The sequence below is a fragment of the Coregonus clupeaformis genome, unplaced genomic scaffold, assembly GCF_020615455.1.
Source record: "Coregonus clupeaformis isolate EN_2021a unplaced genomic scaffold, ASM2061545v1 scaf0780, whole genome shotgun sequence".
Taxonomy (NCBI): Eukaryota; Metazoa; Chordata; class Actinopteri; order Salmoniformes; family Salmonidae; genus Coregonus; species Coregonus clupeaformis.
In genome coordinates this window covers 187,321-212,899 of record NW_025534235.1, presented here as the reverse complement: position 1 = coordinate 212,899, position 25,579 = coordinate 187,321, and the positions used below count along the sequence as shown (strand labels likewise).

Sequence of the window (25,579 nt, the reverse complement as noted above, 5' to 3'; positions counted from 1 at the left end):
TGGTCCTGGGGTTCTGTTCACAAACACAAACAGACCCCACAGAGCCCCAGGACAACAACAACAACAACAACACAATTAGACCCAACCAAATCATGAGAAAACAAAAAGAGTATTACTTGACACATGGGAAAGAATTAACAAAAAAACAGAGCAAATTAGAATGCTATTTGGCCCTAAAGAGAGAGTACAGTGGCAGAATACCTGACCACTGTGACTGACCCAAACTTAAGGAAAGCTTTGACTTTGTACAGACTCAGTGAGCATAGCCTTGCTATTGAGGAAGGCCGCCGTAGGCAGACCTGGCTCTCAAGAGAAGACAGGCTATGTGCACACTGCCCACAAAATGAGGTGGAAACTGAGCTGCACTTCCTAACCTCCTTCCAAATGTATGCCCATATTAGAGACACATATTTCCCTCAGATTACAGAGATCCACAAAGAATTCGAAAAAACAAACCCAATATTGATCAACTCCCTTATCTACTGGGAGAAAAACCACAGTGTGCCATCACAGCAGCAATATTTGTGACCTGTTGCCACAAGAAAAGGGCAACCAGTGAAGAACAAACACCATCATAAATACAACCCATATTTATGTTTATTTATTTTCCCATTTTACTTTAACTATTTGCACATTGTTACAACACTGTATAAAGACATAATATGACATTTGAAATGTCTTTATTCTTTTGGAACTTCTGAGTGTAATGTTTACTGTTAATATGTATTGTTTATTTCACATTTGTTTACTATCTACTTCACTTGCTTTGGCAATGTTAACATACGTTTCCCATGCCAATAAAGCCCTTAAATTGAATTGAAATTGAGAGAGAGAGAGAGAGAGAGAGAGAGAGAGAGAGAGAGAGAGAGAGAGAGAGAGAGAGAGAGAGAGAGAGAGAGAGAGAGAGAGAGAGAGAGAGAGAGAGAGAGAGAGAGAGAGAGAGAGAGCGAAAGAGGGAGAGAGACAGACAGACAGAGAGAGAGGGCGAAACAGAGAGAGAGAGAGATAGAGAGACAGACAGACAGACAGACAGACACACAGACAGAGAGAGAGAGAGAGGGTGAGAGAGAGAGAGAGAGAGAGGGTGAAACAGAGAGAGAGCGAGAGAGAGACAGACACACAGACAGAGAGAGAGAGAGAGAGAGAGAGAGAGAGAGAGAGAGAGAGAGAGAGAGAGAGACACACCTGAGTTGCAAAATGCTGTGCTTAAGTTGTTCAACATAGTTTTATCTTCTGGCTGCTTCCCTGATGTCTGGAACCAGGGGCTCATCTCCCCTATCCAGAAATGTGGAGACAAATCAGACCCCAATAATTACAGGGGAATTTGCGTAAACAGCAACTTGGGAAAGGTTTTCTGTAGCATTTTGAATTCAAGAATTCAAACCTTTCTTCAAGAGAAAAATGTAATAAGTAAATGTCAAATTGGCTTTCTCCCTAACCATCGCACTACTGACCATATATACACCTTACATACACTAATTAATAAACACGTACACCAAAAAAAAAGAGGGCAAAATATTTGCTTGCTTTATTGACTTTAAAAAAGCATTTGATTCTATTTGGCATGAAGGGCTATTCTACAAAATTCTCCAAAGTGGGCTTGGTGGTAAGGTGTATGACTTAATAAAATGTATGTACACAGAAAACAAGTGTGCAATAAAAATCAAAAACCAAAGAACAGAATTATTTTCACAACGTCGAGGTGTGAGACAAGGCTGCAGTTTGAGTCCAAATCTTTTCAACATTTATATCAATGAGTTAGCAGACATGTTAGACCATTCTCCAGCCCCAGGACTTACACTATTTGACACAGAGGTAAAATACCTGCTATATGCTGATGACTTGGTACTTCTATCACCAACCAAAGAAGGTCTTCAACAGAACCTTAACATTCTAGAGCAATATTGCAATAATTGGGCCCTGGCAGTAAATTTCAAAAAAACTAAAATCATGATTTTCCAAAAAAAAACAGATGTCAGAAACACAAATATAAATTCACCCTGAACAACACCATAATTGAACACACTAAAATTACACATACCTTGGTCTGACCATATCTGCATCGGGAAACTTTAATATGGCAGTGAATGCACTCAAAGAAAAAAGCCCGCAGAGCATTGTATGCAATAAAAATGAAATTATTCAAAATCAATATCCCAATTAGAATTTGGACCAAAATATTTGACAGTGTAATCCTACCAATAGCTCTTTACGGAAGTGAGGTTTGGGGGCCACTCAATAAACTGGACTTTAAAATATGGGACAAACATCCAATTGAAGCCCTACATGCAGAATTCTGTCGGAATATTCTTAAAGTCCAGAGAAATACACCAACTAATGCATGTAGGGCAGAATTGGGCCGCTTTCCAGTAGTAATAAAAATACAGAAAAGATCATTAAAATTTTGGCTACATCTAAATTCAAGTCCAAATTCAAGTCTGCAATTTAAAGCACTTCAAACCCAAGAGCTGAGCCCAGAACGAAGCCCTCTCAGTCAGCTGGTGTTGGACCTAACCAACCAAGCTGACACCAGCACTGCTTCAAAAGAAAGAATTCTAATGAACAAAATCATGAACCAATCAAAGGACTCATATTTACAACATTGGAAAAACAAAACAAAATCCCAAAGCCGACTAAATTGCTATCTGACCTTAAACAGAGAATATGAATTGGCTGATTATCTCTACTCTGTCAGAGATACGAAGCAGAGACAGATCCTTACCAAGTACAGGCTGAGTGACCACCAATTGGCAATAGAAACCGGCAGACATAAAAAAGACATGGCTACCCAAAGAGGAGCGTATATGTGGTCACTGCACGACAGGGAGGTAGAAACAGAAATGCACTTTCTCCTTTACTGTGATAAATATTCCTCACAAAGACATTCATTATTCACAGAAATGACTAGATTTGTTCCAAATTTTAACTTATTAAACCCAGAGGAAAAACTAAAAATACTCATGGGCGAAGGAGCTATGGCTCCTCTTGCAGCCAAATATGTATTTGCCTGCCATAGCCTGAGGGACACTGAATAATAACATCTGCATAGTAAATAGTAACGTACTTAATATTGTTATTTAGTTATAAGTTAGTTATAGTTTCATTTTCCATATTTAGATTTGTATATTTATTATATTTATACTATTGACTGTTACCATTTTATTGTTGTTATTTATTTATTATTATTTACTACCATTTTTATTATTATTTGTTATTATTTTTTTATTTTTTTTACAATGTATATTGTATACATTGTTGCTTTGGCAATATTGACGCAATGTTTTTCATGCCAATAAAGCAGCTTGAATTGAATTGAATTGAATTGAGAGAGAGAGAGAGAGAGAGAGAGAGAGAGAGACATAGACAGTAAGAGAGAGAGAGAAAAAAAGAAAGAAACAGAGAGAGAGAGAGAGAGAGGGACAGACAGACCAGCCAGGCCACATCAGACAGCTGCAGAGCAGAGCTGAACCCTCATCGCCCCCATACAGCAGTGAGCAGACTGCAGACACCAAACAACAAAACAACAGCTCTCAGATCCAGTAAACATCTAAACATCGGGCCAGCGCCGGAGCGGCCGGAGACGCAACACGCTGTGAAGTCTCCCTCTGTCTTCCCATGGCGTTAATCAGAGCTGGGTGAAACGCGATCTGAGTGGACATCCATCCTATTGGACAGCAGGCGGCATAATGTAGTCTCCTTCCTGCCTGCGTCCCAAACGGCACCATATTCCCTATATAGTGCACTTCTTTTGACAAGAGCCTTATGGGTTGGCCCTATGGGCACTGGTTAGAGACACTATAAAAGGGACGCAGCCCCGTCTCCTCTTCTCGCTGCCTCCTTAACCCTAACGTATCATCTAGGAAAGGCTGACGTGTGGACACGGGGGGATGGAGCCGCAGCTGCAGCAGATGTCTGCTGGCATAGTCACACGATAAATAAAGCCGATGAGACCAGTGGGCCGCCAATATGCCGCCATGCAGCCTGGCAGTCTGGTTGGACAGGACCTGTTAGATACGCTACCCTGCCATGCAGTCTGGTTGGATGGGGCCAATGTCTAGTCTCAGTCAGTGTTAGCGGCGCTAGGTGAGCTAACGTTTTGCAGGCATCAAGGCGGGGACTGTCACTCCTGTAATGGCTACATACACAGCACCCTTGTATTTGGGCTCACTGAGATTCTGTAACAGGGAATGAGGGACACAGGCTGTTGGATTGGGAAGGATTGGTTCTTAGACATAACATCGTAAATGTAAATCCGGGAAACTAAAACATATCATATGGTTTTGCAAATTCGTAACGTTGTACATTTTTCAAATTCATAACACATTGGACATTTAGCAAATTCATATCTATAAACTCAGCAAAAAAAGAAACGTCCTCTCACTGTCAACTGCGTTTATTTTCAGCAAACTTAACATGTATATATTTGTATGAACATAAGATTCAACAACTGAGACATAAACTGAACAAGTTCCACAGACATGTGACTAACAGAAATTGAATAATGTGTCCCTGAACAAAGGGGGGGGGACACATTGCATACATTTATTTTGTGTATGGGTGGTCCTGGGGATCGAACCCACTACCTTGGCGTTTCAAGCGCTGTGCTCTGCCAACTGAGCTACAAAGGACCACTGGTGTGGCCACCAGCTACATTAAGTGCTACTGTGACCTTAATTGCCATCTGTCTGTAAGCTGTTAGTGTTTTAACGACCGTTCCACAGGTGCATGTTCATTAATTGTTTATGGTTCATTGAACAAGCATGGGAAACATTGTTTAAACCCTTTACAATGAAGATCTGTGAAGTTATTTGGATTTTTACGAATTATCTTTGAAAGACAGAGTCCTGAAAAAGGGACGTTTCTTTTTTTTTTGCTGAGTTTAATACGAATTGTAATTTGTAACATATCACATGAAATGGGTGATGGACATCCACAAATGAATATAGACCATACGAACCGTAACATAAATAGAGTGTCTCAGATTTACATACAGAATAATACGAAATGCTTTGAGACCAGGTTGGACTGTGGCACTAGGACTACTTCCTATACGTTGACATGGCATGCATTATTGTCTTGGCATAGCAGTTGACAGTTAGTCGAAGTGGCGACGCTGAGAGGTACATTGGTGGTGCTAATGAAGACACACTCCCACAAAATAATTAACTGACTGGGTGTAATATAAAGACAGGAGGGAGGAGGAGGAGGAGAGGAGGGCTACAATGTGTGATTCTGTGCCTGGGGGGTTCCTGTTGTAAAGCGGCTCACACCTGAAATGTCTGGAGAGAATTACAACGTCTTGATGGGAATGTGTGTCGACAACTGTGTGTCTGCAAACTACCACCCGGGAAAAGATCACGAGCTCAGTGAACTCAACACAACCACAAATGAAGTCAAAAGAATGTCCCCTGTAAGGGAGCCTGTGCGTAGTCGCTAGAAAACGCTAACATCCGGTTTTTCGGGGATACAGTATTTTCAACCAAAACGGAAGTGGGAACTTGTCCACACAGGCCTTTTTCTAAGCCAGAGAGAGAGAGAGAGAGAGAGAGAGAGAGAGAGAGAGAGAGAGAGAGAGAGAGAGAGAGAGAGAGAGAGAGAGAGAGAGAGAGAGAGAGAGAGAGAGAGATCGATCGATCGATCGATAGATACCTCCTGATGACCCGTTTGGACATGACTCCAACAGGGTCACCAGGACGGATCAGCCAATGAAGTTGGAAGTCCCACCCAGTTGACTACATTAAAATCTTAGAAGCCCTCAATGGCGCTGCACATGCTGACATGACCTTTTGGCCACTAGAAGCCTCTATCATTCCTTGTGTTCTAGGTCTGCTACCTTAGGTTACCTATAAGGTCATAAAATCATATTTCTTTCTAGTTTCTTTGTCCAAATATTATCGTAGGCTAGAATAATATTTATATGCATCATCAATCAACATTTTATCATTGACTAACATTGTTGAATTCAGATAATAACTGAATTATAGTCTCGATTCTATTCTATTCTATTTTATGCTCATTGATAGCCATTTAATGAGAATTAGACATGAGAACTACTATATGTTTTGTCATGTGGAATTATAGGCTACTATCTGCGGTCTGACCACAGAAGAGCAAGCGCAAACTTGCACTGAGTTCAGCGCTACAGTGCAAATACTTTTTTGTTTTACTCAGGCAACTCAAACGAGCGAACTTTACTGGGTCCATCGCTGATGACGTCAGAGGAATTGATGATTTGGAAGATGGAACTTGCTTGTGTCTTGATTTTTCTACGTTTTATGTAAACGTGGCTATTACAAGGTCAAAATAAATGTACAGTAATTCATACAAGAAATATCCGAATGGCTTTAACTACGCGTACACCAAACTGAAAGGTAAGCTGTTTTGATCAGGATTTAGCCAGCTCTAAATAGCAACAATTTCGCTAGCTAGCTTAGCTAGCATTGAGAGCTTGCTAGCTAGCTACTTAGTTCTTGCCAAATGCAGTTTATTGGCTAGTTTGCTGATTAGAAAGCGAACTGCTTACTGATGTGCGTTATACGTTGTAGCAAACCACCAACCGTTTAATCATTAGCTAACTGAAGCAATACACATTGCTTTTTGATGGACTGATCAGTGATTAGCACAGACTAGGGTGTAGAGGCCTAACTATCATTTTAGCTATGTCCCATTCATTGTATGTTTTACACTGTAGATAACAAGGCAAACATAATCACTTATCCATTCCAACAGATCTGAACAACTGATAATACAGTGCATTCAGAAAATATTCATACCCCTTGACTTATGATACATTTTGTTGTTACAGCCTGAATTCAAAATGGATTAAATGTTTTTTCTCACCCTTCTACACACAATACCCCATAATGACAAAGTGAAAACATGTTTTTAGAAATTGTTGCAAATGTATTGAAATTGAAATACATTCATATGAATTTACATAAGTATTCACACCCCTGAGTCAGTACATTTTAGAATCACCTTTGGCAGCGATTACAGCTGTCTTTTTGGGTACGTCTCTAAGAGTTTTGCACACCTGGATTGTACAATATTTGCACATTATTATTTAAAAAATTCTTAAAACTTTGTCAAGTTGGTTGTTGATCATTGCTAGACACCATTTTCAAGTCTTGCCATAGATTTTCAAGTTGATTTATGTCAAAGTTGTAACTAAACCACATTCTCTGTTGTCCTGGACTTCCTGACGGGCTGCCCCCAGGTGGTAAGGGTAGGTAACAACACATCTGCCACGCTGATCCTCAACACGGGGTATTGTGTGTAGGACAGTGACACAGCATCTACATTTGATCTATTTTAAATTCAGGCTGTAACACAACAAAATGTGGAAAAAGTCAAAGGGGTGTGAATGCTTTCTGAAGGCACTGTATCTCTCTCTTTCATTCCAAAAAAAAAAACTAGCTAGGACTAGTTGTCTAAATACCTGACTGATTTCTGACTTTTTAAAGATGTCTCTCTCTATCTCTACCAGCAGATGACTGTGATGCAGTGGTGACGCCTACAGGTTTCAGTAGATCCACCATGCCTCAGAAGCTGATGAAGAGTGCCCACTACATCGAGCTGGGGGGGAGCTACCAGTACTGGCCCGTGCTGGTCCCCAGAGGGATAAGGCTGTACACCTACGAACAGATCCCAGTCTTCCTGAGGGATAACCCCTACATCACAGACGGCTACAGAGCCTACCTGCCCTCCAGGCTGTGCATCAAAAGGTGGGTGGGTGTAGTTGGGTGGTCCATCACCCCTAGATTTTAACAATAACCGATGCATGGAACTTGCTCTGTGAAGTATGCCGAACTCATACAGATCTGGGCCACATTTTAACGGTCATCCTTGATTCCTCTTGTCCTTGATTCTTCCATTCCTCACCTCTCTAAGCTCAGTGGATAATGAGGTCCAAGAGGAGAGACCTTGGAGCCTCTCCTCCAATGAGAAAGAGGGTAAAATGGAGGAAACACGGACGGAGGAATCAAGAATTTGACGGCTTGTACACTTTTCAGACAGATCCTAGGCCTAACACTTAAACCATGTGTCACTTCCTGTAGTCTGTTCATCCTGTTCAATGAGACAGTGAATATATGTGTTTACTTCCTGTAGTCTGTTCAGCCTATTCAATGAGACAGTGAATATCTGTGTTTACTTCCTGTAGTCTGTTCATCCTGTCGAATGAGACGGTGAATATCTGGAGCCACCTGCTGGGCTTCCTGTTGTTCTTCACCCTGGGGATCTACGACATGGCGTTCGTGCTGCCTGCCAGCGGGGCCTCCCGGGAGGACTATGTCATCTATTCCATAGGACTCTTCTGCTTCCAGGTGGGTACTATACCATCAATAAAGCTTCCGGGGGGACTATACCATACCAGGTGGGGTACCATACCATACCGAGGGGGGGAGTGAGTGGCACTATGCTGCTCGCCTGAGGTAGAGTATCTCATGATAAGCTGTAGACCACACTATCTACCAAGAGAGTTTTCATCTATATTCTTCGTAGCTGTCTATTTACCACCACAAACCGATGCTGGCACTAAGACCGCACTCAATGTACTGTATACGGCCATAAGCAAACAGGAAAACGCTCATCCAGAGGCGGCGCTCCTAGTGGACGTGGACTTTAATGCACGGAAACTTAAATCCGTTCTACCTAATTTCTACCAGCATGTTAAATGTGCAACCAGAGGGAAAAAAACTCTAGACCACCTTTACTCCACACACAGAGACGCATACAAAGCTCTCCCTCGCCCTCCATTTGGCAAATCTGACCATAATTCGATCCTCATGATTCCTGCTTACAAGCAAAAACTAAAGGAAGCACCAGTGACTCGGTCAATAAAAAAGTGGTCAGATGAAGCAGATGCTAAGCTACAGGACTGTTTTGCTAGCACAGACTGGAATATGTTCCGGGATTCTTCCGATGGCATTGAGGAGTACACCACATCAGTCACTGGCTTCATCAATAAGTGCATCGATGACGTCATCCCTACAATGACCGTATGTACACACCCCAACCAGAAGCCATGGATTACAGGCAACATCCCCACTGAGCTAAAGGGAAGAGCTGCCGCTTTCAAGAAGCGGGACTCTAACCCGGAAGCTTATAAGAAATCCCGCTATGCCCTCAGACGAACCATCAAACAGGCAAAGAGTCAATACAGGACTAAGATTGAATCGTACTACACCGGCTCCGACGCTCGTCGGATGTGGCAGAGCTTGCAAACTATTACAGACTACAAAGGGAAGCACAGCCGCGAGCTGCCCAGTGACATGAGCCTACCAGACGAGCTAAATTACTTCTATGCTCGCTTCGAGGCAAGTAACACTGAAACATGCATGAGAGCATCAGCTGTTCCGGACAACTGTGTGATCACACTCTCTGTAGCCGATGTGAGTAAGACCTTTAAACAGGTCAACATTCACAAGGCCGCAGGGCCAGAAGAATTACCAGGACGTGTACAGTCATGGTCAAAAGTGTTGAATGACACAAGTATTGGTCTTCACAAAGTTTGCTGTTTCAGTGTTTTTAGATATTTTTGTCAGATGTTACTATGGTATACTGAAGTATAATTACAAGCATTCCATAAGTGTCAAAGGCTTTTATTGACAATTACATTAAGTTTATGCAAAGAGTCAATATTTGCAGTGTTGACCCTTCTTTTTCAAGACCTCTGCAATCCGCCCTGGCATGCTGTCAATTAACTTCTGGGCCACATCCTGACTGATGGCAGCCCATTCTTGCATTATCAATGCTTGGAGTTTGTCAGAATTTGTGGGTTTTTGTTTGTCCACCCTCCTCTTGAGGATTGACCACAATTTCTCAATGGGATTAAGGTCTGGGGAGTTTCCTGGGCATGGACCCAAAATGTCGATGTTTTGTTCCCCGAGCCACTTAGTTATCACTTTTGCCTTATGGCAAGGTGCTCCATTATGCTGGAAAAGGCATTGTTCGTCACCAAACTGTTCTTGGATGGTTGGGAGAAGTTACGCTCGGAGGATGTGTTGGTACCATTCTTTATTCGTGGCTGTGTTCTTAGGCAAAATTGTGAGTGAGCGCACTCCATTGGCTGAGAAGCTACCCCACACGTGAATGGTCTCAGGATGCGTTACTGTTGGCATGACACAGGACTGATGGTAGCGCTCACCGGACAAGCTTTTTTCCAGATGCCCCAAACAATCGGAAAGGGGGTTCATCAGAGAAAATGACTTTAACCCAGTCCTCAGCAGTCCAATCCCTGTACCTTTTGCAGAATATCAGTCTGTCCCTGATGTTTTTCCTGGAGAGACGTGGCTTCCTCGCTGCCCTTCTTGACACCAGGCCATCCTGCAAATGTCTTCGCCTCACACCTGCCTGCTGCCATTCCTGAGCCAGCTCTGCACTGGTGGTGCCCGATCCCGCAGCTGAATCAACTTTAGGAGACGGTCTTGGCGCTTGCTGGACTTTCTTGGGCACCCTGAAGCCTTCTTCACAACAATTGAACCTCTCTCCTTTAAGTTCTTGATGATCCAATAAATGGTTGATTTAGGTGCAATCTTACTAGCAGCAATATCCTTGCCTGTCAAGCCCTTTTTGTGCAAAGCAATGATGACGGCACGTGTTTCCTTGCAGGTAACCATGGTTAACAGAAGAAGAACAATGATTTCAAGCACCACCCTCCTTTTAAAGCTTCCAGTCTGTTATTCTAACTCAATCAGCATGACAGAGTGATCTCCAGCCTTGTCCTCGTCAACACTCTCACCTGTGTTAACGACAGAATCACTGACATGATGTCAGCTGGTCCTTTTGTGGCAGGGCTGAAATGCAGTGGAAATGTTTTTGGGGGATTAAGTTCATTTTCATGGCAAATAGGGAATTTGCAATGAATTGCAATTCATCTGATCACTCTTCATAACATTCTGGAGTATATGCAAATTGCCATCATAAAAACTGAGGCAGCAGACTTTGTGAAAATTAATATTTGTGTCATTCTCAACTCTAGGTCCAAGATGCTTCTAAACAGCCCCCCTCCCCCTTACGCTGCTGCTACTCTCTGTTCATTATCTATGCATAGTCACTTTAAAACTCTACCTACATGTACATATTACCTCAATTACCTTGACTAACCGGTGCCCCCGCACATTGACTCGGTACCGGTATCCCCTGTATATAGCCTCTCTACTGTTATTTTTACTGCTGCTCTTTAATTATTTGTTACTTTTATGTCGTATTCTTCTTACAACTGCATTGTTGGTTAAGGGCTTGTAAGTAAGCATTTGACTGTAATGTCTACACCTGTTGTATTCGGCGCATGTGACAAATAACATTTGATTTGATTTACAAAATGGCACTATGGGTGAATCTCAATTTTATTTCCTTGTGTCCTCAACTCATTGCAAGAGAAGGTCAGAGGAGAGGAACCCCTGATTTTCTCCCCCAATGTGTTTTGAGAAGGAGATGAGGAGAGGACACAAGGAATCAAGGAAATAGCCTACACCACTTCTATGAGTGGTGACAGACAGTCAATCTGATCAGCCAAAACAGCCAGTCCAACCAGATTGATATTCTGAGTTCCATGACCTTAAATAAGACAATATGAGGATGGGAGCTTTCATTCAAAGCATTTCTTCTCTGACATAGTTTTATTGAGTGTTCTCTCTGTCCAGCTCTGTATTGTCCTCTGACATAAACTCGGCAAAAAAAGAAACGTCCCTTTTTCAGGACCCTGTCTTTCAAAGATAATTTGTAAAAATCAAAATAACGTCACAGATCTTCATTGTAAAGAGTTTAAACACTGTTTCCCATGTTTGTTCAATGAACCATAAACAATTAATGAACATGCACCTGTGGAACGGTTGTTAAGACAGTAACAGCTTACAGACGGTAGGCAATTAAGGTCACAGTTATGAAAACTTAGGACACTAAAGAGGCCTTTCTACTGACTCTGAAAAACACCAAAAGAAAAATGCCCAGGGTCCCTGCTCATCTGTGTGAACATGCCTTAGGCATTCTGCAAGGAGGCATGAGGACTGCAGATGTGGCCAGGGCAATAAATTGCAATGTCCATACTGTGAGACGCCTAAGACAGCGCTACAGGGAGACAGGACGGACAGCTGATCGTAGTGGCAGACCACGTGTAACAACACCTGCACAGGATCGGTACATCCGAACATCACACCTGCGGGACAGGTACACGACGGGTCCCATGTAGCTCAGTTGGTAGAGCATGGCGCTTGCAACGCCAGGGTTGTGGGTTCGATTCCCACGAGGGGGCAGTATGAAAAATGTATGCACTCACTTAACTGTAAGTCACTCTGGATAAGAGCGTCTGCTAAATTACGTAAATGTAAAGGTACAGGATGGCAACACCAGGAACGCCCAATCCCTCCATCAGTGCTCAGACTGTCCGCGATAGGCTGAGAGAGGCTGGACTGAGGGCTTGTAGGCCTGTTGTAAGGCAGGTCCTCACCAGACATCACTGGCAACAACATCGCCTATGGGCACAAACCCACCGTCGCTGGACCAGACAGGACTGGCAAAAAGTGCTCTTCACTGATGAGTCACGGTTTTGTCTCACCAGCGGTGATGGTCGGGTTTGCGTTTATCGTCGAAGGAATTAGCATTACACCGAGGCCTGTACTCTGGAGCGGGATCGAGGTAGAGGGTCCGTCATGGTCTGGGGCGGTGTGTCATTTGTTGTCATTGCAGGCAACCTCAACGCTGTGCGTTACAGGGAAGACATCCTCCTCCCTCATGTGGTACCCTTCCTGCAGGCTCATCCTGACATGACCCTCCAGCATGACAATGCCACCAGCCATACTGCTCGTTCTGTGCGTGATTTCCTGCAAGACAGGAATTTCAGTGTTCTGCCATGGCCAGCGAAGAGCCCGGATCTCAATCACATTGAGCACGTCTGGGACCTGTTGGATCGGAGGGTGAGGGCTAGGGCCATTCCCCCTAGAAATGTCCGGGAACTTGCAGGTGCCTTGGTGGAAGAGTGGGGTAACATCTCACAGCAAGAACGGGCAAATCTGGTGCAGTCCATGGGGAGGAGATGCACTGCAGTACTTAATGCAGCTGGTGGCCACACCAGATACTGACTGTTACTTTTGATTTTGACCCCCCCTTTTTTTTTTTTTTTCAGGGACACATTATTCAATTTCTGTTAGTCACATGTCTGTGGAAGTTGTTCCGTTTATGTCTCAGTTGTTGAATCTTGTCATGTTCATACAAATATTTACATGTTAAAGTTTGCTGAAAATAAACGCAGTTGACAGTGAGAGGACGTTTCTTTCTTTCCTGAGTTAATGACGCGTTCTCCTCTCTTTCCAGCTGTGCATGCTGTGCTCTGTGGGCTACCACCTGTTCTGCTGTCACCGCTCAGAGAAGACCAGTCGCCGCTGGATGGCTCTGGACTACGCCGGCATCTCCGTAGGCATCCTGGGCTGCTACGTACCTGGGGTCTTCTACGCATTCTACTGCAATAACGTATGTCATGTCTTCTACCCGTTCTACTGCAATAACGTATGGCATGTCTTCTACCCGTTCTACTGCAATAACGTATGGCATGTCTTCTACGCATTCTACTGCAATAACGTATGGCATGTCTTCTACGCATTCTACTGCAATAACGTATGGCATGTCTTCTACGCATTCTACTGCAATAACGTATGTAGCACACTTCTAACCACCCAGAACGCTACACCTGATGTTAGCTCACTTGACTTTCCCAGCTGTAGTTAAGGTTGCATGAAATCCTGACTTTTACATACACCTTATCCAAATACATTTAAACTCAGTTTTTCACAATTCCTGACATTTAATCCTAGTAATAATTCCCTGTTTTAGGTCAGTTAGGATCACCACTTTATTTTAAGAATGTGAAATGTCAGAATAATAGCAGAGAGAATGATTTATTTCAGCTTTTATTTATTTCATCACATTCCCAGTGGGTCAGAAGTTTACATACATTCAATTAGTATTTGGTAGCATTGCCTTTAAATTGTTTAACTTGGGTCAAACATTTCAGGTAACCTTCCACAAGCTTCCCACAATAAATTGGGTGAATTTTGGCCCATTCCTCCTGACAGAGCTGGTGTAACTGAGTCAGGTTTGTAGGCCTCCTTGCTCGCACACGCTTTTTCAGTTCTGCACACACATTTTCTATAGGATTGAGGTCAGGGCTTTGTGATGGCCACTCCAATACCTTGACTTTGTTGTCCTTAAGCCATTTTGCCACAACTTTGAAAGTATGCTTGGGGTCATTGTCCATTTGGAAGACCCATTTGCGTCCAAGCTTTAACTTCCTGACTGATGTCTTGAGATGTTGCTTCAATATATCCACATAATTTTCCTTCCTCATGATGCCATCTGTTTTGTGAAGTGCACCAGTCCCTCCTGCAGCAAAGCATCCCCACATGCTGCCACCCCGGTGCTTCACGTTTGGGATGGTGTTCTTCGGCTTGCAAGCGTCACCCTTTTTCCTCCAAACATAACGATGGTCATTATGGCCAAACAGTTCTATTTTTGTTTCATCAGACCAGAGGACATTTCTCCAAGAAGTACGATCTTTGTCCCCATGTGCAGTTGCAAACCGTAGTCTGGCTTTTTTATGGCGGTTTTTGAGCAGTGGCTTCTTCCTTGCTGAGCGGCCTTTCAGGTTATGTCAATATAGGACTCGTTTTACTGTGGATATATATACTTTTGTACCTGTTTCCTCCAGCATCTTCACAAGGTCCTTTGCTGTTGTTCTGGGATTGATTTGCACTTTCGCACTACGTTCATCTCTAGGAAACAGAACGCATCTCCTTCCTGAACGGTATGACGGCTGCGTGGTCCCATGGTGTTTATACTTGCGTACTATTGTTTGTACAGATGAACGTGGTACCTTCAGGTGTTTGGAAACTGCTCCCAAGGATGAACCAGACTTGTGGAGGTCTACAATCTTTTTTATGAGGTATTGGCTGATTTCTTTTGATTTTCCCATGATGTCAAGCAAAGAGGCACTGAGTTTGAAGGTAGGCCTTGAAATACATCCACAGGTACACCTCCAATTGACTCAAATGATGTCAATTAGCCTATCAAAAGCTTCTAAAGCCATGACATCATTTTCTGGAATTTTCAAAGCTGTTTAAAGGCACAGTCAACTTAGTGTATGTAAACTTCTGACCCACTGGAATTGTGATTCAGTGAATTATAAGTGAAATAATATTGTCTGTAAACAATTGTTGGAAAAATGACTTGTGTCATGCACAAAGTAGATGTCCTAACTGACTTGCCAAAACCACAGTTTAACAAGAAATTTGTGGAGTGGTTGAAAAACGAGTTTTAATGACTCCAACCTAAGTGTATGTAAACTTCCGACTTCAACTGTATCTTCAGGAATGGAGCTTAAGGATTTCTGGGCGCTGGCCAGCCCGGCTAGTAGAGTGAGATTTCTACTAGCCTGGGTAACATTCAGGTTAAATATCTGTGCTGTACGATGTTTGAAAGACAATTTTACTGGTCTGCCGGGCTAGTTGGTAATTGTTAAAGTCTCCAGCCACCCAAGCCATAGACTGTTCTCTCTCCTTCCGCATGGCAAGCCGTACCGGAGCAACAAGTCTGACACCAACAGGCTCCTGAACAGCTTCTATCCCCAAGCCATAAGACTGATAACAGAATGGTTACACGGACTATCTGCATTGACCCTTGTATTTTATTTTTGGACTGTCTCTATGCACATACACACTCACACTGACACACACTTAATTTGCTCAAACACATAACACACACACATTCATGCTAACGCTACACACATGCACACACACTCGCATACAATCATCATATACGCTGCTGCTACTCTGTTTATCATATATCCTGATGTCTAGTCACCTTACCCCTATACATATCTACCTCTATCACTCCAGTATCCCTACACATTGTTAATATGGTACTGGAACTGATCCTGGATCTGACCCTGTATATAGCTACTGACCCTGGATCTGATCCTGTATAGCGCGGTGGCTTCACTAATCTCGGGCTAGCGGGCTGGCTTCACTAACCTCGGGCTAGCGGGCTGGCTTCACTAACCTCGGGCTAGCGGGCTGGCTTCACTAACCTCGGGATAGCGGGCTGGCTTCACTAACCTCGGGATAGCGGGCTGGCTTCTCTGCTAGCGTGCTGGCTTCACTAACCTCGGGATAGCGGGCTGGCTTCACTAAACTCGGGATAGCGGGCTGGCTTCTCTAACCTCGGGATAGCGGGCTGGCTTCACTAACCTCGGGATAGCGGGCTGGCTTCACTAACCTCGGGCTAGCGTGCTGGCTTCTCTAACCGCGGGCTGGCTTCTCTAACCTCGGGCTAGCTTCCCTAACCTCGGGCTAGCGGGCTGGCTTCTCTGCTAGCGTGCTGGCTTCACTAACCTCGGGCTAGCTTCACTAACCTCGGGCTAGCGGGCTGGCTTCTCTAACCTCGGGCTGGCTTCTCCGCTAGCGTGCTGGCTTCACTAACCTCGGGCTAGCGGGCTGGCTTCTCTAACCTCGGGATAGCGGGCTGGCTTCTCTGCTAGCGTGCTGGCTTCACTTACCTCGGGCTAGCAGGATGGCTTCACTAACCTCGGGCTAGCGGGCTGGCTTCACTAACCTCGGGCTAGCGGGCTGGCTTCACTAACCTCGGGCTAGCGGGCTGGCTTCACTAACCTCGGGCTAGCTTCACTAACCTCGGGCTAGCGGGCTGCCTTCACTAACCTCGGGCTAGCGGGATGGCTTCACTAACCTCGGGCTAGCGGGCTGGCTTCACTAACCTCGGGCTAGCGGGCTGGCTTCACTAACCTCGGGCTAGCGGGCTGGCTTCACTAACCTCGGGATAGCGGGCTGGCTTCTCTAACCTCGGGATAGCGGGCTGGCTTCACTAACCTCGGGATAGCGGGCTGGCTTCACTAACCTCGGGCTAGCGTGCTGGCTTCTCTAACCGCGGGCTGGCTTCTCTAACCTCGGGCTAGCTTCCCTAACCTCGGGCTAGCGGGCTGGCTTCTCTGCTAGCGTGCTGGCTTCACTAACCTCGGGCTAGCTTCACTAACCTCGGGCTAGCGGGCTGGCTTCTCTAACCTCGGGCTGGCTTCTCCGCTAGCGTGCTGGCTTCACTAACCTCGGGCTAGCGGGCTGGCTTCTCTAACCTCGGGATAGCGGGCTGGCTTCTCTGCTAGCGTGCTGCTTCACTTACCTCGGGCTAGCAGGATGGCTTCACTAACCTCGGGCTAGCGGGCTGGCTTCACTAACCTCGGGCTAGCGGGCTGGCTTCACTAACCTCGGGCTAGCGGGCTGGCTTCACTAACCTCGGGCTAGCTTCACTAACCTCGGGCTAGCGGGCTGCCTTCACTAACCTCGGGCTAGCGGGCTGGCTTCACTAACCTCGGGCTAGCGGGCTGGCTTCACTAACCTCGGGCTAGCGGGCTGGCTTCACTAACCTCGGGCTAGCGGGCTGGCTTCACTAACCTCGGGCTAGCGGGCTGGCTTCACTAACCTCGGGCTAGCGGGCTGGCTTCACTAACCTCGGGCTAGCGGGCTGCCTTCACTAACCTCGGGCTAGCGGGCTGCCTTCACTAACCTCGGGCTAGCGGGCTGGCTTCATCTCTTTCTTCTGAACAGTTCTGTATGATTCCTCAAGGACCCTAGTGTACTTGTAGTAGTGGAGACTACTTTCTCCTCTTCCACAATGTTTACATGGTGGCCCTTGAAAAGAGTTAATTCAATGTACCACTTCATAAATTAATTGTTCCCATCAAAAATAATGGATGTTTCATTTCATTGCTGCTCTGTACTGCTGAAAGAAAACAACTCAGACTTGGAAGTGTTGGCCAAGCAAGTCCCATCCGTTCCTTCTCCAGCCACCCCTCACTTGTTTTCGCCACTGTCTGTCTGAGTTTTGGCGGCGCCTCCCGTTAGCTCTTCCCCCCGCATATTGGAAGTTCCCGGGTTATTGTGCCCCCAGAACGCGGCTGAAATCTGCTCCAGTCAGAACCAGATGGCTGCATTCAGAGCGGTCCATCACTCCTGTTATCCACATCACTCCTGTTACACGCCATATGACGTTAACACATAGGGGAGCCAGAACCATCTCCGCTCCTTCCCTGCCTGCCAAGACTGGGGCTTCTCTACTCTGGGTGAATACTCACTCTACTCACTTAGCCAAGTCCCCAAAGAGAAAAGGGCTGGGTTAAAAAATTAAAGAAACCCCCCCCCCCCCATTTATTTTTAGTAGTATAACTCAAATACCATAAAGGCACGTTTTGTGGAATGGGTTTATGAGGAATGGAAAATACTTGGCCAAATGTATGAAGTGTGTATTCCACTAGTCCTAAATGATGCTCCTGGGTGTGGGCATTTTCCATGTGAAAATTAATTCACTGTGAATTCCACTCAAATTGGCAAGCGAGGGTATCTGAATAAATGCCCTGGAAAAGTACAAAGTGTATAAAAAAAAAAAAAACGTTTTATTTTAAAGCACTAATATTTGAAGAATATATAGGCCTACTTAAATGAACAGGTGCAACACAGTGCATATTTCATACCCCCAGCCGTACATTGGGTATTATGACAGCAAATCAATCCATTTCTATTGTAAAATGGACAATAATGTATCTGTTCTATTCCATTTCTTTTTTAGTACTGGCGTCAGGTGTACCTGGTGACGGTGCTAGCCATGATCCTGGCGGTGTTCTTTGCCCAGATCCACCCCCACTACCTCAGCAAGCAGTGGCAGCGGCTGCGCTCCGTTCTCTTCTGCAGCGTGGCCGGCTACGGCCTCATCCCCACCGTACACTGGGTCTGGCTCAACGGGGGCTTCTCTTCGGAGCTCGTACAGGTCAGCTAACTTGTAGCCTACTGCCTCAAAGGAGCCTAAACTTTAAGGGCTGGTTTCCCGGACACTGATTAAGCCTCGTTGTGGACACCATAATCTGCTCCGTGGAGGATCTGTATTGAAAGTGTGTTTTAGTCCAGGATAAGGCCTAAACTACACTGCTCAAAAAAATAAAGGGAACACTTAAACAACACATCCTAGATCTGAATGAATGAAATAATCTTATTAAATAATTGTTTCTTTACATAGTTGAATGTGCTGACAACAAAATCACACAAATTATCAATGGAAATCAAATGTATCAACCCATGGAGGTCTGGATTTGGAGTCACCCTCAAAATTAAAGTGGAAAACCACACTACAGGCTGATCCAACTTTGATGTAATGTCCTTAAAACAAGTCAAAATGAGGCTCAGTAGTGTGTGTGGCCTCCACGTGCCTGTATGACCTCCCTACAACGCCTGGGCATGCTCCTGATGAGGTGGCGGATGGTCTCCTGAGGGATCTCCTCCCAGACCTGGACTAAAGCATCCGCCAACTCCTGGACAGTCTGTGGTGCAACGTGGCGTTGGTGGATGGAGCGAGACATGATGTCCCAGATGTGCTCAATTGGATTCAGGTCTGGGGAACGGGCGGGCCAGTCCATAGCATCAATGCCTTCCTCTTGCAGGAACTGCTGACACACTCCAGCCATATGAGGTCTAGCATCTTCTTGCATTAGGAGGAACCCAGGGCCAACCGCACCAGCATATGGTCTCACAAGGGGTCTGAGGATCTCATCTCGGTACCTAATGGCAGTCAGGCTACCTCTGGCGAGCACATGGAGGGCTGTGCGGCCCCCCAAAGAAATGCCACCCCACACCATGACTGACCCACCGCCAAACCGGTCATGCTGGAGGATGCTGCAGGCAGCAGAACGTTCTCCACGGCGTCTCCAGACTCTGTCACGTTTGTCACGTGCTCAGTGTGAACCTGCTTTCATCTGTGAAGAGCACAGGGCGCCAGTGGCGAATTTGCCAATCTTGGTGTTCTCTGGCAAATGCCAAACGTCCTGCACGGTGTTGGGCTGTAAGCACAACCCCCACCTGTGGACGTCGGGCCCACATACCACCCTCATGGAGTCTGTTTCTGACCGTTTGAACAGACACATGCACATTTGTGGCCTGCTGGAGGTCATTTTGCAGGGCTCTGGCAGTGCTCCTCCTGCTCCTCCTTGCACAAAGGCGGAGGTAGCGGTCCTGCTGCTGGGTTGTTGCCCTCCTACGGCCTCCTCCACGTCTCCTGATGTACTGGCCTGTCTCCTGGTAGCGCCTCCATGCTCTGGATACTACGCTGACAGACACAGCAAACCTTCTTGCCACAGCTCGCATTGATGTGCCATCCTGGATGAGCTGCACTACCTGAGCCACTTGTGTGGGTTGTAGACTCCGTCTCATGCTACCACTAGAGTGAAAGCACCGCCAGCATTCAAAAGTGACCAAAACATCAGCCAGGAAGCATAGGAACTGAGAAGTGGTCTGTGGTCACCACCTGCAGAACCACTTCTTTATTGGGGGTGTCTTGCTAATTGCCTATAATTTCCACCTGTTGTCTATTCCATTTGCACAACAGCGTGTGAAATGTATTGTCAATCAGTGTTGCTTCCTAAGTGGACAGTTTGATTTCACAGAAGTGTGATTGACTTGGAGTTACATTGTGTTGTTTAAGTGTTCCCTTTATTTTTTTTGAGCAGTGTATGTCCAGGAAACTGGCCCTAAGGGTCCTTTTTTAAGTGTCACTCCTTGACTCTTTAACCCAAAGCAACTATATATGATCTAATATTCTTATTTTCTCCAGTCTTTTATTCCTCGTGTTCTGGGGATGTACGTGATCGCTGCCTTAGCCTTCATCTTCTACGTCTCCAAGGTTCCTGAACGCTACTTCCCAGGTACGTGCACAAGGTCTCACTTCAGCTTTCCTTGATTCCTCTTTTTCTTGGAATAAAATACTTTAGTCTGTCTCTCTAAAACGGTTGAGAAGAAAGCGAGGAATCACAGGGGGGAAAAAAAACAAATTGAGAGCCCAGATGACGTTTCAGTCCCCTTGTTGTTATGGTGATGAACCTGGTTTGGAAAACCATGCATTCTTGAATGTTGTTTGGAAAGCCATTATAACCATGCATTCTTTAATGTTGTTTGGAAAGCCATTATAACCATGCCTTTGCATCTTCCATCAGGTCAGTTGAACTACCTGGGCTCCAGCCACCAGGTGTGGCATGTTCTGGTCATTGTGATGTTCTACTGGTGGCATCAGGCTGCCTTCTTCATCTTAACCCACCGCCACAGCCACCCCTGCCCAGAGTAAACTACCCCCAGGCAGACTATGGCTAGGACTGCAGTTCCTAGGCTACCCCCAGCATGACTAGGACTGCCCAGGCTACTCCCAGCATGACTAGGACTGCCCAGGCTACTCCCAGCATGACTAGGACTGCCCAGGCTACTCCCAGCATGACTAGGACTGCCCAGGCTCCTCCCAGCATGACTAGGACTGCCCAGGCTCCTCCCAGCATGACTAGGACTGCCCAGGCTCCTCCCAGCATGACTAGGACTGCCCAGGCTCCTCCCAGCATGACTAGGACTGCCCAGGCTACCCCCAGCATGACTAGGACTGCCCAGGCTACTCCCAGCATGACTAGGACTGCCCAGGCTACCCCCAGCATGACTAGGACTGCCCAGGCTACTCCCAGCATGACTAGGACTGCCCAGGCTACTCCCAGCATGACTAGGACTGCCCAGGCTACTCCCAGCATGACTAGGACTGCCCAGGCTACCCCCAGCATGACTAGGACTGCCCAGGCTACTCCCAGCATGACTAGGACTGCCCAGGCTACTCCCAGTATGACTAGGACTGCCCAGGCTACCCCCAGCATGACTAGGACTGCCCAGGCTACTCCCAGCATGACTAGGACTGCCCAGGCTACTCCCAGCATGACTAGGACTGCCCAGGCTACTCCCAGCATGACTAGGACTGCCCAGGCTACCCCCAGCATGACTAGGACTGCCCAGGCTACCCCCAGCATGACTAGGACTGCCCAGGCTCCTCCCAGCATGACTAGGACTGCCCAGGCTACTCCCAGCATGACTAGGACTGCCCAGGCTCCTCCCAGCATGACTAGGACTGCCCAGGCTACTCCCAGCATGACTAGGACTGCCCAGGCTACTCCCCAGCATGACTAGGACTGCCCAGGCTACTCCCAGCATGACTAGGACTGCCCAGGCTACCCCCAGCATGACTAGGACTGCCCAGGCTACTCCCAGCATGACTAGGACTGCCCAGGCTACTCCCAGCATGACTAGGACTGCCCAGGCTACTCCCAGCATGACTAGGACTGCCCAGGCTACCCCCAGCATGACTAGGACTGCCCAGGCTACCCCCAGCATGACTAGGACTGCCCAGGCTACTCCCAGCATGACTAGGACTGCCCAGGCTACTCCCAGCATGACTAGGACTGCCCAGGCTACTCCCAGCATGACTAGGACTGCCCAGGCTACTCCCAGCATGACTAGGACTGCCCAGGCTACTCCCCAGCATGACTAGGACTGCCCAGGCTACTCCCCAGCATGACTAGGACTGCCCAGGCTACTCCCAGCATGACTAGGACTGCCCAGGCTACTCCCAGCATGACTAGGACTGCCCAGGCTACTCCCAGCATGACTAGGACTGCCCAGGCTACTCCCAGCATGACTAGGACTGCCCAGGCTACCCCCAGCATGACTAGGACTGCCCAGGCTACTCCCAGCATGACTAGGACTGCCCAGGCTACTCCCAGCATGACTAGGACTGCCCAGCATGACTAGGACTGCCCAGGCTACTCCCAGCATGACTAGGACTCCCCAGGCTACTCCCAGCATGACTAGGACTGCCCAGGCTACTCCCAGCATGACTAGGACTGCCCAGCATGACTAGGACTGCCCAGGCTACTCCCAGCATGACTAGGACTGCCCAGGCTACTCCCAGCATGACTAGGACTGCCCAGGCTACTCCCAGCATGACTAGGACTGCCCAGGCTACTCCCAGCATGACTAGGACTGCCCAGGCTACTCCCAGCATGACTAGGACTGCCCAGGCTACTCCCAGCATGACTAGGACTGCCCAGGCTACTCCCAGCATGACTAGGACTGCCCAGGCTACTCCCAGCATGACTAGGACTGCCCAGGCTACCCCCAGTGTAACAGAGTTGGGCTCGAACCTGGACCCTTCTGCACAACACTCACAAAGCAGCATTACCTGTCACCCCACAAAAATTATGGCCCTTGCTGAGAAAACAAAACAACTACTTCAAGGACTGCTGCTACAAAGACAGGTGGACGGAGCCAGAATAAGCTTGGGATCCCACGGAGCATGTAAGGAGCTACCATGCTAGAGGCAGACCCAGGCAGTACCAACCACTACAAGTAAAATGCCACCAGTGAACCATTTTGAAATGCTTTGTCAGTTGGAAGTCGCTTTGGATAATAGCGTCTACTAAAATGGAATATACTATGAAATGCTCCGGTGGCTGGCTGCAGGATCTTTAGGTAGTGGGATGTTGTCACACTCCTTCGTTCTACAGAGACGGTAAACTACTGAAGGCCCTGGTTACTACCCCCCCCTTTCCCCTTCACTCCAACACAGATGTGTACCAAGTACCAATCTGCTGCTACAGGAACACAACTAAGGCACTCCCAAGGTCCTTTTCTCTTCAGACTTAACATTTTCTCTTTCTCTGAACAACGTGTTAAACTGTTCACAGGGATGTTATTGTACTGTGGTATTGTTTTTGTTTTTTTAAAGCAATCTTACAATGTAGCAAGTGAACAATGTTTTGTTTATTAAGTGCTTTGTAGCACTTCTGATCTATTCTAAAATGTTCATGTTGGTAACGAAGAGACCGACGTTATTTGGATCAGTATTCATTCACGGTGTAACACTGAGGTACGTGAAACACTTCACAGGGCAGCCAATAAATGTGCCAACTTAACTTTGATTTAAAAGCAATCATGTTTGGAATCAAACCAAAGATATGGGGGGAGCTTATTGGCTGAAGGTGTTCCCACTCAAATTACATACAATGCCTTCAGAAAGTATTCATACCCCTTGACTTATTCCACATTGTGTTAAAGCCTGAATTCAAAAAAGTATTAAATTGATTTTTTTTTTTCTAGGATTTTGCCTGTGCTAAGCTCTATTCAGTTTATTTTTATCCTAAGAATATCCCTAGGCCTTGCACATGACAAGCATACCCATAATGATGCAGCTACCACCATGCTTGAAAATATGAAGTGGTACTCAGTGATGTGTTGTATTGGATTTGCCCCAAACATAACGCTTTGTATTCAGGACAAAAAGTTCAATTCTTTGCAAAAAAAATATATTTTGTACAGGCATCCTTCTTTTCACTCTGTCATTTAGGTTAGTATTGAATGCTGTTGATCCGTCCTCAGTTTTCTCCTATTACAGCAATTAAACTTGAAGTGTTTTAAAGTCACCATTGGCCTCATGGTGAAATCCCTGAACGGTTTCCTTCCTCTCCGGCAACTGAGTTAGGAAGGACGCCTGTATCTTTGTAGTGACTGGGTGTATTGATACACCATCCACAGTGTAATAACTTCACTATGCTCAAAGGGATATTCAGTGTCTGCTTTTTATTTTATTTTGACCCATCTACTAATAGGTGACCTTCTTTGCAGGGCATTGGAAAACCTTCCTGGTCTGTGAGGTTGAATCTGTGTTTGAAATTCACTGCTCGACAGAGGGACCTTACAATTATCTGTATGTGGGGTACAGAGATGAGGTAGTCATTCAAAAATCACGTTAAACACTTATTGCACACAGAGTCCATGCAACTTATGTGACTTAAGCAAGTCTTTACTCCTGAACTTATTTAGGCTTGCCATAACAAAGGGGTTGAATACTTATTGACTCAAGACATTTCGGCTTTTCATGTTTAGTTTTAATTTGTAAACATTCCGAAAACAATAATTCCACATTGTGGGGTGTTGTGTGTAGGCCAGTGACACAATCTCAATTTAATTCATTTTTAAATTCCGGCAGTAACAAAAATGTGTAAAAAGTCCAGGGGTTGTGAATGCTTTCTGAAGACAATGTTGCTAGGCCTAATTTGACAAAGGAACCTTTTGGTTTTCACACAGAGTTCATTAACCAGTTTTAACGAAAGGACAGTTTCGTAACAGTCGCACATAGTGGAAACAAGTATTTAAGGATATCTTCGAATGTTTTCTGCGCTCTTTTTAAACTAGGCTGTATGTGTTGTAATGTCATTGAAAACCCTACTGTAGGCCTTTTGTCACTGTTTTTATGCATTTGATTTTGTTTTGGGATAGTCACTGTGCAGCATTGTAGCTAATGACACTTGGGCCTAACTGTCCGTAGGAATATGTATAAAACATATTGCTGTACGGTTAATTCAGCTGGCGGAATCTGCAGATCTGTTTAGCCTGGGCTCCGGAACAACAAAACAATGCTCATATGATGTTCTATTCCAGGAGCGCTAATTGACTGTGTTGTCAGTTTTCTTGTTCTGTTAAGACTGCTGGGGACCTTTTGTTAGGGTCTATTTCAGATGTAGCTTAACACTGTCTGCCTTAGAGGATACAACTACAGGCATGTATTTTCTTTCTATTTAAACCCTACTAGGGTTATGTGCAAATGACAATGTTTTGTAAATGTGTAATATTTAACCTTTTTAACGTTGTAGAATGACAAGCTTATGTTTCTCTGA

At 45.8% G+C, this 25,579-nt stretch overlaps 1 protein-coding gene across 3 annotated transcripts; it reads left to right on the top strand.

Moving 5' to 3' along the window:
- The first annotated feature begins 6,232 nt into the window (after nt 1–6,232).
- LOC121530711 (progestin and adipoQ receptor family member 3) lies at nt 6,233–21,891 on the top strand. 3 transcript variants are annotated; one of them, XM_045216710.1, is made up of 8 exons: nt 6,233–6,371; nt 7,217–7,225; nt 7,490–7,724; nt 8,162–8,324; nt 13,312–13,467; nt 18,625–18,822; nt 20,656–20,746; nt 21,035–21,891. In XM_045216710.1, exons 1-8 carry the CDS (start codon nt 6,308–6,310, stop codon nt 21,160–21,162), a joined length of 1,044 nt encoding a protein of 347 aa, XP_045072645.1. In that variant the 5' UTR covers nt 6,233–6,307; the 3' UTR covers nt 21,163–21,891. The 3 variants fall into 3 exon arrangements, with proteins under 3 accessions (XP_045072645.1, XP_045072647.1, XP_045072646.1); XM_045216712.1 differs by lacking the exon at nt 7,217–7,225; XM_045216711.1 differs by lacking the exon at nt 7,217–7,225 and having other exon boundaries at nt 7,487–7,724.
- The last annotated feature ends 3,688 nt before the right edge of the window (nt 21,892–25,579 follow it).

What these genes read in the sequence shown, in the direction of transcription:
- LOC121530711 (XM_045216710.1), top strand. Translation starts at nt 6,308, where the DNA reads ATGTACAGTAATTCATACAAGAAATATCCGAATGGCTTTAACTACGCG. An exon ending in ACGCATTCTACTGCAATAAC is followed by an intron (nt 13,468 to 18,624) that starts GTATGTCATGTC and finishes TTTCTTTTTTAG; the next exon opens with TACTGGCGTCAGGTGTACCT. An exon ending in TCTCTTCGGAGCTCGTACAG is followed by an intron (nt 18,823 to 20,655) that starts GTCAGCTAACTT and finishes TATTTTCTCCAG; the next exon opens with TCTTTTATTCCTCGTGTTCT.